Source organism: Triturus cristatus, chromosome 6 (genome assembly GCF_964204655.1).
Source record: "Triturus cristatus chromosome 6, aTriCri1.1, whole genome shotgun sequence".
Taxonomy (NCBI): domain Eukaryota; kingdom Metazoa; phylum Chordata; class Amphibia; order Caudata; family Salamandridae; genus Triturus; species Triturus cristatus.
The window spans coordinates 771628306-771641537 of NC_140589.1; the positions used below are offsets into that span (position 1 = coordinate 771628306).

At 41.5% G+C, this 13232-nt stretch overlaps 1 protein-coding gene across 3 annotated transcripts in view; it reads left to right on the plus strand.

Annotated features, from left to right (window-relative positions):
* LOC146817848 (amine sulfotransferase-like) overlaps positions 1 to 13232 on the plus strand; it is a 315351-nt gene that overhangs the window by 72484 nt on the left and 229635 nt on the right. For all 3 annotated transcript variants that reach the window (XM_085611313.1, XM_085611315.1, XM_085611314.1), the window contains one exon: positions 3791 to 3999. In XM_085611313.1, the coding sequence (XP_085467439.1) occupies positions 3791 to 3999 (209 nt within the window). The remainder of the gene's footprint in view (positions 1 to 3790; positions 4000 to 13232) is intronic.

The window sequence follows — 13232 nt, forward strand, 5'->3', positions numbered from 1 at the left end:
AGGTAGATCCTTCTCCCACCTGGCCGCCAAGACTTGGAACGCCCTCCCCACCGAACTACGCCTGACCCAAGACCACCTCTCCTTCAGGAAGAAGCTCAAGACCTGGCTGTTCGAGCAGTAGCGGACCCCCCCCCCCCAGCGCCTTGAGACCCTCCGGGTGAGTAGTGCGCTTTATAAATGCCTTTGATTGATTGATTGATTGATACACCTATCTTATAAACGGGAAAAAATTAATATGAAAAATGGCCAAAAAAATCCAAAAGCATTGCCTCATTTAGGTTCTTTCTTCTTCACTAGAAAAGGGCTTCTTCAATTGTCACATATCCCTATGTTGAAAAGTACCACCACAGAAGGAATAATGTTAGTTGCTTTGAGAGGAATACATTTCCTGGAAGAGAACTGAATCCAATTACTTTAAAGTACGATTTCCGTAGCCATCCGGTTACATCAAGAATCACCAGCCGTGAACAAACACTGCCTCTTTGTCTGTTTCAGAATCAGTAAGAACTTCCTACCTGGAAGTCGGTTTGCTCTGCTGAGCCGAAGAGAGACGTAGAGGAAAGGAAGCAGGTAAGACAATCCTTCTTACCACTGCTTTCGTCACCTGAGTTCAAAGATTCAGACATCCAAAAAAGGAGCAGACAACCCGTTTTCTGAGGCGAAGGAATCCCAACCGGAGACGCAGTCAGATGAGATGTCTATTGCGGAAACTCTAACAAGGAATTCTCTGAACGCAGAGAGCAGCTTTCAGCGGCCCAGAAGCTGAATCACTCCCCACACCACAGGAAGTAATTATGACATCAGAATGGGCCCTGAAAGCGCCTAGAATTGACTTGTCCAGCCGAACGTGCCAGCAAGAACTTTACACAGAGAATTACGCACGCCGGCAAGCGTGCAGTGGCTCACTATATACCATGAGCCTCCCCTTCACTTCTGCTTCAGCCTCTAGGGAATTGTTGTCTTTGCTGCAATTAACAATGCTACTATTTAGGGAGGTGCTACTGAGTCTGAATCCTTACAGTAATTCTTTGGAATTGATTCAAGAGGTGAGTAATTGAAGAGCCAGTTAATTACCTTTGTTAACCCTCTCTCTGGTGTATGGTCAATCTAACTGCAGATTCCTAACTAACCATCCACTTCCCTGTTTGCTATAGTGGACCCCTAGTATGTCAGAAGATTACAATTTAGAGATCTCACACTGTCAAGATTCCAGTTTGTCACTCACTCTGCCTCCAAGGGGGCATAGGTAAAGGCTAATAAACTAACGTCAAGCTACAGGGGTGGGCCCTATACATAACTCCATGGGGACCTTTCTGGAGGTGGAATGGAATCCCATGGCACCAACTACCAGTGTGCTGGAACTATTGCACAAAAACGTTTTCAGATCCTGTGTGATGCCTAAGAGGGTGCAAGAGGTTTTGAATCTACGGTTAGAGCATCCACCAGAAAGAGTGTTACCAAAGGTAGGTAACGTATTCTACTTTGTGTTTTTTTAACTTCTCATTTATCCATTTTAAAGGTTTTGTTGAACATACAAAAGTGAGAAATAGCTATTTAAACCAGAACACAAAAATGGTTAAAAACTCAAAGAGGGTACAAATGACTATGCATGAAACTACTTGTTTTTATGCACAAGCTTCTTAGGTTCACTTGCATTTTTTCACAGCCATTCTCCCCATTTCTGAATCCACCTATTAGTCTGCTTCCTGCAGAACTGTTTCTGGTAAGATGAGTGTAGCTTAAGAACTAGCAGCCTTTTACACTGCCTCTTGTTTTTTCTCCCTCCAAGGCTGATGTTGTGCTGGGTTCTGAAGTGTACAGACAGGTTTGTTCTCCCAAAAGAATATTTTCCAGCCTTTCCAGGGCTCACTTTCTGTTTGCAATGTATGCAGACTTCTGTGTGTGCATTTAGTTACTCTTCATGAGGAGGATATGCAAATCCATGATCAGTTTCCAATTGCAAATGCACCAGAACCCCAAGATGGCATTATTAAAACATATTATCCATTCTACCCATTCTGTATATTTATGCTACATGTTTCCTTTTGGTTCTGCTAACTGGTCCCTGATTGGAATCACAATGTTTAGTTTTTGTTTACTTTTCATTAACACATTGTTTATTAAACAATAGACAGTGATGGTGGCCAGTGTATTTATGTGAGTGTGTTTATAAATAATTGAGATGTCAGTGTTGTCAGCAATTACATCATTTAACATATCATGACCAATGTAATATGTGAGGTCATAGAGATTTCATGATGGAGGCACAAGCTGTAGTTGGTTCTCTTATCTATAACTGATGAATTTGAGCATTTCTTTAAACATCAGTTGATATATATTTTGTTTCAATATCTTACTATAACATCACTTTAACCTTTATTTTGAGAATTTCTATTTTTTTAATGTAAGTTAATTTTGTATTATAATTTCTAACTATAACATCATGTTAACTTTTGTTTTTTAAGTGAATATATATATTCAATGAAAAACCCATTTGTTAAAGGTTAGTTACAGTTAGGAAAATGTATTTTCCATATACAAATCAATTTTAGCTACACAAACTGTAAAAACTTTGTTCACTATCTTCAAATTATTATTAACCACATTACCAACATTAACTATAACTCGCCACTCTACTTTGCACTATGTTGTGACAAATAATATAATTTGAGATGTTGTAAGCAAGTGTAAACAGTGCCTGGAAAAGGCATAAGTTATAATTAATGTAGTGTGGCGAGTGAGGTGACAAGACTGTGGGCCTGATTCACAAAGGTAAACTTCCATTTTTGAGAACGTTTACTTTTCACATAGGGATTTACGAGTAGTATCTTTGAGTGCCAAGTCTCCTCACATAAAAAGATTGGATAGTCCTACCACCACCACCACCACCTCCCTGGGGCATGCTTTATATAAAAGAAAATCAGAAAATTTTGTGAATATTCATCTAATGGCTCCAAAGATATAGCCAAGTCAAAAACCACTTTTCCTATGGAAACATGGACCTAACTACAACTACCGACTGGCGACTGCCAGTAGGATAGATAGATAGATAGACAGATAGATCAAGAGCAATAAAAAAAAGCATAAAGTTGCCAGGCACCATTTTGTTAATTTGTAGCTCTTTCTTGAGTGACCAGGAGGTGCTGTGCACCCTCTACTGGCCTTGACCTGAAAATGCCTGCTCTCAACCCTTACTGTGTGGGCCAACCTCCAAGAGCCAGTTGTCCAGCCTCCAACCCATTCTTGCCTTCCGTGATTACTTTGCATGTCCCTAGATAAAATCCTGAAAGTCCTCAGTCATATGGGGTGTCATCCTGCACTTCTTCCAGAAATCAGAATGCCCTCCATTAAATCTTAACTATAAATCATGTGTTGAACAACAAATTAATGATGACTTTCCTAAGGGGTGGTTTTGTTTGCTCTGTTTCCTATCAGAACAATCTGCAATACTACTGAGTTATGTATCTGTTGCTAGCTGTCATACAACTAAAGTCAATAAATTACACATCAAAAATCACTATCCACTCCCAACTACAAGTCTCCTCTCTTCCGTGAAAGACAGTACAAAATTACTTACTTAACAGAATAAAAGTCTCCTATTCTTGTACATGCACATATTTTCATTTAACAAACCTTAATATATATGTTTCTCATTGCAGGGGTTTGTGGATGAGTAGCTAGGTTGGTTGGTAGCTTGTAAGACCTTGTAGAGTATGAATATCAAAGTGTCATTCGCAACACGCATTGTATGTATCGGAAAGCATTTAACCTGCATGCAATTGTATCCTAGGCACAATTTGGATGCAGCAGATCGTAAGTCTTATTTGCAATGAAAATTATCGGAATGGAATAGAAGATACTACAAATGCTGCTCGATCACCGTGGATTGAATCCAACTTTATTAATCAAGATTATAGCAAGAGACCCTCTCCACGTCTCTTCACTTCTCACCTGCCATATTACCTTCTTCCGAAGGATCTCAGAAACAGACGAGGAAAGGTAGATCAAGTCATACGTTTTTCTTTTTGCATATGAACACAAAGCTATATTTGAGAAATATATTATTGTTTTTCTTTCAGTTACATTGTCAACTGGAAAAAGACTCTTGGAATGGCAGATAGAAAAACATAAAACATACTTACAGTACTCACATCAGTGTTTTCAGAATCCATACTTTTTTGTGAATTGTGTCATTCCTTTTTTCAGTAATTTCAACTAATAGGAATGTAAGTAATGTATGCATTATGGTGTGTTAATGTTACAAACCCAGCTTCCTGCTCATTGTATTAGGCACACAATCCCATACACTACTAGTCCCACCATGCACTTGGGGAGGTGAATAGATCGTGTGTGATCCCACACTGCTTGCGGAGGTATCAGCTGACCTTCAGTTTAAAAGGAGACCCGCCCCTAACACTAATTGCTTGGCTTCTTACTTCTGTTGGAACCTGCCTGCCTGTTCTGAACTTCTCGTGAAACCCTGAACTTTCTCCCGTCGATATTGAACTGCACGTCTGCGTGGAATCTCGTTTACTTCCACCTGGAGCATCGACCTGTTACGCGTTGTGAAAACGCCAACCTGAAACCTCCACGTTAACACACCCAGCTGTTAACAAAGGATTTCTCCTTCTCTGCGGCAAGACGTGCCACCCGGTACGGGGAGAACCTTCCCTCTTCGTTTGGAAGTCTTTCATGCCGTGTGCTTGAAACGCGCCAAGACGTGCCACCCGGTACGGTAAAAAACTAACTGTTTCATTCGGAAGCCTTCCTCCAGGGCGTTTTGAATCTCTCCACCCGGTGCGGGAAAATAACAGCTTCCTTGTTTGCCTGGGCGCGTTCACACGGACCACAAAAAGACTTTTGCCCTGCGGCCTGTGTGTCACTGCTGATCTCCATTTTCACCTCTTCTGGCATAAAGCTCCGGATCTTCGACTCACGCGGCAAGTAAAGACTTTGTTTATTTTTCCTTTCTTTTTTCTTTTAGTCAGCGTTCGGACGCTCTGATTACTATTAAAACAAATCCGCCTTCATGCTGAAGATATATATATCTGACGAACTTTCCGTTGATTACAAAACCTAAACCTCAGCCGGATACCTAACAGATATCCTATTGAAAGGGTGTTGAAAAGAGAACTTTATTTTTTGAAAACTACTGTTGCTATTTAGCAACCATTTTTTTTTTCCCTTATTGTGAACAAAGGATTCCAGTTCGGGTGTTTCTTCTTTTCTCTTGGAACAACAACTTCTTCTATGAGACGATCCTCCTTCTTGACACGAGGTAAATGTGAGACCACACACAATTTGCATCAGGAGAGTATTGAGTAGAGTGCACACTATAAACACTGTTTAGCTGCCTTCTTGTTCTCCATCTAATTCTCTTCTCTCTATCTTGCAGTCTATTCTCCTGGGTTCCCTTCCTGTATCAGAACAAGGTTGTGTCTTCCCCCAGAGGTTCTCATCGCTCCCCAGGGGTACTCTTCAGTCTCCTGTTACTCTATGTGGGGTAGCTGGGTGTACCCTAGGGACGAGTTGGGATCCTGTCTTCACTCCTGAGGATTGGCATTAGTAACGAAACACCTGGTCGTGACAGTTAATGCCATCTTTGGGTTTCGCTGAGAGTTCTAAACGTTTATTGCATAGTGGAAATTGAGGTTCTCTAACAAGATCAGTAACTTGCTGGGCGTGCAACTCTGAATGTAATTTCTGAGTGAGCGTATGAGACAAACGAACCTAGCAGTCATTCAGAAGATTGCACACCCTGAGTTCTGAGATTCCCTAATTTACTTTCTTCCTCCTCTCCATGCTTCTTTCAGCTTTTTGCCCTTCCTTCTCTCCATCCTTCTTTCAGTTTGTTGCCCTTCCTTCTCTCCATCCTTCTTTCAGTTTTTTGCCCTTCCTTCTCTCCATCCTTCTATATTTTTCCATGAAACTTTCTTTCCTTCATACATTCCTTTATGCAATTTTTTCCTGTTGATGCATCTTTCTTTTTGCCAACCATCCTTCCTTTTCTCTATCCTTTTTTCTTTCAGTCTCTACTGAAACGTTTTGGACTTTTTCCTACTGTACACTGTTTCTGTCATCTCTCCTTCATTTTTGCGACCTGTCCACCTCTCCATCCATTCATCCTATCCTTCCTTCATCCACCGCTGTATTTTCTCTCCAACATTTATGTAAAAGGACAGGAATGCGCTGTATTTATGAAATATGGTGCATTCCTGTCCTTTCCTTCTGAGGTAGTGTGCAATTCGCTGCCTAGCGTCAATGCAGGCACTCTTGCACTAGGGTGCAAGGCTTTCTAAGTTGCATGAACTATTGATTTTGTGCCAGAAGGGGCACCTTCCCGCACAAAAACAATCCTGAGAGGCGTTTTCCTCTTTCTACATGGAAAGAGAAAAACATTTGGAGAAATACAAATATTTCTCCTAGTTATGACTGGTCTGGGGAGGGGTAAGGCGCCGCCCCAGGTTTACGCAATTATGTAAATTTTGGGCAGCATCAAAATCCATGGGTGTTGAGTGGGAAAAACCAGCTCAATGCCCATGGAACGCCTCCCTGGTGCAGAGTAAGGCAGCGCAGCGACTTGCTCTGCTTTGTCTTACTCCATATCTATGAGGCCATGCAAAGCCACGCAAAGTAGATATGCTTGTGAGGCTTGCACGGCCAGAGCATAAAAAAAGTGATGCTCCGTCCGTGCAAGCCTCTCACAGATAAGCCCTCGGGAGTCTGTGGGAAGCACAAACAAAGCCAAGGACTTGTAATGTTTCATCTAGTCAACCTGTTCAAATCACATCAGCCCCCACACATAATGCGTTTCTCGTTTTGGATGCTTTGGAGACAATGGTTTATTTGCGAAAGATAATCATGTTGATGACTACTAATTATAGTAGTGTTGAGAGTGTGGAATTATTAATTATTACTTTTTCCCAAACCGAAGAGTCCTATATATCATTAAATTACAGAGGGCTATTGCACATGACTTAAAATGCTTGTATTTTTACTGAAATGAAAGATGATTGTTGGGAGAATTTTATTAAAACATACAATATTGTTTTCATGTTATGAAATCTGGGAACCAAATACTCATGAATTAGATGAAAATACTACTTTTGCTGTTCCAGAGCCATGGCAAAGCCAAACGGGGTGTATTAGTATCGTTGGATGCACATTGGATGTAACATTGAGATAGTCTATGCTTGATTTCCAAATATTCAGGTTTTAATTATAAACTAACGACCTATTTTAAATTCCTTATAATAATTAATGTTTTAATGGTACTTTGATACTCTCTGACGGCTCCAATATTTAAAAGCTATTTACCTGCATATAATGAAATTTGCTCATTTTTGTGTTCCAATGTAGAGTTCCATTGTAGAATGTTTGCTCTGTCACCTACATCTTCTACATCAGAATGTAGTGCAGGGTAAAAAGTCAGTTGGGATTAGACCTTATAGTTATTGAGATTTGTTTTGGTGGTGTTCCTGTGAACACGAACAGGATTGCATGAGTTACGAGGCGCACCGGCAAGCAAAACAACCCGAATGTAAGAAAAAGGATAACGCTGATACTGACTTAAGGCAAAGAAAGCTTAACATTGAAACCAAGTGGTTCGATTTATGAGAATTGTGGTACATGTAGTGCCGAGGACCAATGCACTATTAGAGCTCAGAAGTCCCAACACAATATCTCCCAGCAGGAGCTTGAAATCGGCAATAACAAGATATGCCCTATAATCTGAGTGATGATATAATATGTGACTGCTGAGGTGTCAGCTTTGAATTTGCACTCCCGCATACTTTTAGCAGATTATCCCCTTCCTATCATGAAAAGGTTTTATGAAGGTTCCAGTTAAAACCAATTAATTTGAGAGTCATTGATGAAGTCTTGAAAAAGATGGCATTATAAGACTTACCATTGAAACGCGTCGACGCTCTTTTGAAACACAATCCATGAAAAGGCTGGAATTACAGACCACATATTAATACGGCATTGTCGGATTCTAGTCCTTAATATTGTGAGATCACGGATGTGTGCCTTTTAATGCCATATGATATTGTCTTTTGCTTGTACTCTCTTTTTTAATTTTATTTTTTGATCTTTTTATGAATTATACAATTGTGCATTTTAGATGTTGTGTTAAGGATATAACAAATGTATGTTTATGCATTCAATGAATGATGTTTTTTATGATATCACAACGAATAAATAGAATTATGACCTTTTAACAAATTTTCTTCAGATTGTTAACCTGGGGTATATGGTTGTAGTTCCCTTGGATATTTTTGAGATTGTTTGGTGTGAGTGTGTCTTGCCATAAGTTAAGTAAACAAGCGTGTATACAGAGTATAATCTTGAATGGGTTTTTAAAGCATAGCCCAAAGGAAACTCCTTTTTTGACATAGTTGCTCCTGTGTTATACTTAATAAATTCTACATTTTCACCTCAACGCTTCCGGTTGCTCTTTCTCTCTACAAGGACTGTGTGGTGAAGGACCAAACATGCCTCTTGTGGCTGTACTGTGTGTACAGTAAACAGAATAGGTGTGAGGAGGCACTATTGCTGTAGGAGAGAAAACTCCTCACATCACCCCATGAGAATAGTGTTGTACCTCAGAAGAGCATGTCACTGCAGGAGACACCATGAGAGACAACACTGCAGCTGAGTGTAAAAAAGGAAAGTGATCAATGCTGCTGACAAGTATGAAAGTGCAAGGAAACTAAGTGGGTGTGGCAAAGGAAGTAATCCAAAGGAACCAGTTGATTTTGAAGAAGAAAGTCCCAATACAAAAAGCTATTTTACTACACGCCTTGGGATTTAGGCGACTGAAGGTTTAGCATTGACAGGTGGTGAGGAAAAAGAAGGGAATAGGAAATAGTGGTGTTTTAGTGTCACAAATTCTATACCTGTGGCCAGGCTGAATGATAATCCATCGATGAGCGTGCTTCTTCCTTGAGAGGGCTAGCTGTAGCATACAACTTTGGTTGGGTCTGTCAGGAAGTTCTACTAGATCAAGTTATGGTGCATATATGGAGTAAAATGAGTTAATAAAGTTTATAGGTAATACAGGTCCTTAGTCTGAGTAATATAATTAGCACAGGAAATGCTATGGAGAACACCATACAATTAGTAAGTAGATAACTAAAGAGAAAAAAGTAAAGTGGAAGAGGACGTTTGCGTGGTAGAGCTAGATAAAAAGAAAAAAGGGGAGAAAAGTAAAAAAATAAAGAAGTATGCAATTTCTTGTGAAACATCACCACTAGGAGTTTCTAAATATTGTCCTACACTGGTGTAGGAAGACTTGTACTGAGTATGAGATAAAAGGACATGTTTTTTAAAGGATGTGAAAAGAAAAGAAAGAAGCTCACATCAAAAAACATTTGCTGTTGTAGAAGCTGTGGACAAAATGAGCATATTGATGATTGATGGTGGGTAAGTAGGAAGAGACAAATTTGATTTCTAGGTAGGATTGATAGCTGATTTTGGGACTCCATGGACTATTTTATAGAAAGTTCTCTTCCAAGAAAAAACTTGACTGAAAAGAAAGGTTTTTGTACCTTCTGACTGAAGAACCAAAGGGTTTATTTGAGAGGAAATTTGCACACAGGATTATTTATTAGAGCAGGTTTACTTGAAGGGAATAATAGCACACATGTTAAAATGTGCTTAGTAGAAAATGCGGTGTCAGTACATAGCTGTCATGATCGGGAAAAGTTGAATTTCAAGTTGAACTCTTGTGCTGATGAGGCAGCATGCGTATTTCAGAAGGATTCCAATTCAGAAAAAATTGAGAAACTAATGAAGAAACTCCAGTAGTGCTGTGTGCCAGAATTGGTAAACTGAAAACCTGCAGTCACAACATATGCTTAAAAAGAGTGTCAACCAACAGGCATGCGATGCACAGGATTCTGAAGTCAGTAAGGGAGGACTTAAAGAAAGTGATAAAACTGCTCTGTGCGGAAACAATAATTAAGGAGGCTTAGTGCTCAGAATTGGATTGTTCCACTGTTCTGACACTATTCAGACCAAAGGTTCAGGAGGTGCATTCATTTAAAAAGTTTGAACTCAAGTATTTTGATTGGTGTTTATCCTATACTTAACATTAACAAAATGGTGGCAATGTTGGGAGAGAAGGTTTACCATCAACTCAAACATCATCTAGAATTGTATGCATTGGTGAACAATGGAAAAGTATTGCTTTTGGGCTGACAGCTGCATTGTCTATTTTTCAGACAGAAATTGCAGAATGTTTGAATGTTTGGTGGAGTATGTAAGGTGCCCAGGATGATATCTTGGTATTTTCAGGAGATGATACTACCACATAGAAATGTTAAATAAAGTACTTTGCAGCTAAACCAGAATGGTGTGATGCTAGTGCTAATAAGGGTGAGTTCTACAAACAGCAAATTGATTACTTGGGGGGACTGTATCTCAAAGGAGGGTGCAATAGCCCAATATTCTTTGGTTAGAGATTCTAAGGAAGCATCTGTGCTGGTAGGCAAACAGCATTTTATGTCTTTTTGTAGAATGTGAGAGTACTTCTAGAATTCTGTGAGTCAATTGGCAAATTACATGGATTTATTAAAAAATGTTGAAGTGTGTGTAGTATGTGTTGGGGGATGAACAATAGAAGATATGCAAGAAAGTAAAGAATGGTATTATAAAAACACCCGCTCTAAGATTGTTTGATTAGAAAAGGAAAGTGTAATAATGATTGATCTAAGTGGATGTGATTTTGAAACTACTTAAGTCCAAGAGTCTGAAGATAAATTGCACAGTGTAGCCTTCACTTCCTAAAGCATTGACATCGCTTTAGAGGAAGTATTGCACAATATAGTTGGAGCTGTTAGCAGAGGTGTGGGTGGTACAACATTTTAGATATTTCACATGATGTGTTGGTTTTAAAGTATACGCAGGTCACAAACTTTTGACGTGTGTTGGCTCTTGGCAGAAGGAGGAATGTCAAAGTTCAAATGGCTTAACTTATTTCTAATCTGTCGGAGTACATGTTATAGTTAGGTTATGCATCTGGGTGGTACAATCCTATAGAAGATTGCTTATCAAGTTTACCAGCTGATACACTTTCAACGTGGGTCGCACTCCGCTGGTCATACTAGCAAGTAGCCCCATAGGATTCTGGAGAATGAAGTAGCAGCGGCGAGTACACCTATGCTACAAAGTATAAACAATAAATGCCATCCCTGGACACGTGTTTCGAGGTAGTTGCCTCTCGTCAGCAGGGAGCAGGTCTGTATGCGGGGTGCCTAGTAGACTGCCAAATATATGAGGTTAAGTACCTTTCATGGCGGCGCGCGGGTGCGGTATCCTGACTCGTCAGCCAATCGCTCGAGGGAGCTTTAAATACACTTTCAACGTGGGTCGCACTCCGCTGGTTATACTAGCAAGTAGCCCCATAGGATTCTGGAGAATGAAGTAGCAGCGGCGAGTACACCTATGCTACAAAGTATAAACAATAAATGCCATCCCTGGACACGTGTTTCGAGGTAGTTGCCTCTCGTCAGCAGGGAGCAGGTCTGTATGCGGGGTGCCTAGTAGACTGCCAAATATATGAGGTTAAGTACCTTTCATGGCGGCGCGCGGGTGCGGTATCCTGACTCGTCAGCCAATCGCTCGAGGGAGCTTTAAATACACTTTCAACGTGGGTCGCACTCCGCTGGTCATACTATCAAGTAGCCCCATAGGATTCTGGAGAATGAAGTAGCAGCGGCGAGTACACCTATGCTACAAAGTATAAACAATAAATGCCATCCCTGGACACGTGTTTCGAGGTAGTTGCCTCTCGTCAGCAGGGAGCAGGTCTGTATGCGGGGTGCCTAGTAGACTGCCAAATATATGAGGTTAAGTACCTTTCATGGCGGCGCGCGGGTGCGGTATCCTGACTCATCAGCCAATCGCTCGAGGGAGCTTTAAATACACTTTCAACGTGGGCCGCACTCCGCTGGTCATACTAGCAAGTAGCCCCATAGGATTCTGGAGAATGAAGTAGCAGCGGCGAGTACACCTATGCTACAAAGTATAAACAATAAATGCCATCCCTGGACACGTGTTTCGAGGTAGTTGCCTCTCGTCAGCAGGGAGCAGGTCTGTATGCGGGGTGCCTAGTAGACTGCCAAATATATGAGGTTAAGTACCTTTCATGGCGGCGCGCGGGTGCGGTATCCTGACTCGTCAGCCAATCGCTCGAGGGAGCTTTAAATACACTTTCAACGTGGGTCGCACTCCGCTGGTCATACTAGCAAGTAGCCCCATAGGATTCTGGAGAATGAAGTAGCAGCGGCGAGTACACCTATGCTACAAAGTATAAACAATAAATGCCATCCCTGGACACGTGTTTCGAGGTAGTTGCCTCTCGTCAGCAGGGAGCAGGTCTGTATGCGGGGTGCCTAGTAGACTGCCAAATATATGAGGTTAAGTACCTTTCATGGCGGCGCGCGGGTGCGGTATCCTGACTCGTCAGCCAATCGCTCGAGGGAGCTTTAAATACACTTTCAACGTGGGTCGCACTCCGCTGGTCATACTAGCAAGTAGCCCCATAGGATTCTGGAGAATGAAGTAGCAGCGGCGAGTACACCTATGCTACAAAGTATAAACAATAAATGCCATCCCTGGACACGTGTTTCGAGGTAGTTGCCTCTCGTCAGCAGGGAGCAGGTCTGTATGCGGGGTGCCTAGTAGACTGCCAAATATATGATGTTAAGTACCTTTCATGGCGGCGCGCAGGTGCGGTATCCTGACTCGTCAGCCAATCGCTCGAGGGAGCTTTAAATACACTTTCAACGTGGGTCGCAATCCGCTGGTCATACTAGCAAGTAGCCCCATAGGATTCTGGAGAATGAAGTAGCAGCGGCGAGTACACCTATGCTACAAAGTATAAACAATAAATGCCATCCCTGGACACGTGTTTCGAGGTAGTTGCCTCTCGTCAGCAGGGAGCAGGTCTGTATGCGGGGTGCCTAGTAGACTGCCAAATATATGAGGTTAAGTACCTTTCATGGCGGCGCGCGGGTGCGGTATCCTGACTCGTCAGCCAATCGCTCGAGGGAGCTTTAAATACACTTTCAACGTGGGCCGCACTCCGCTGGTCATACTAGCAAGTAGCCCCATAGGATTCTGGAGAATGAAGTAGCAGCGGCGAGTACACCTATGCTACAAAGTATAAACAATAAATGCCATCCCTGGACACGTGTTTTGAGGTAGTTGCCTCTCGTCAGCAGGGA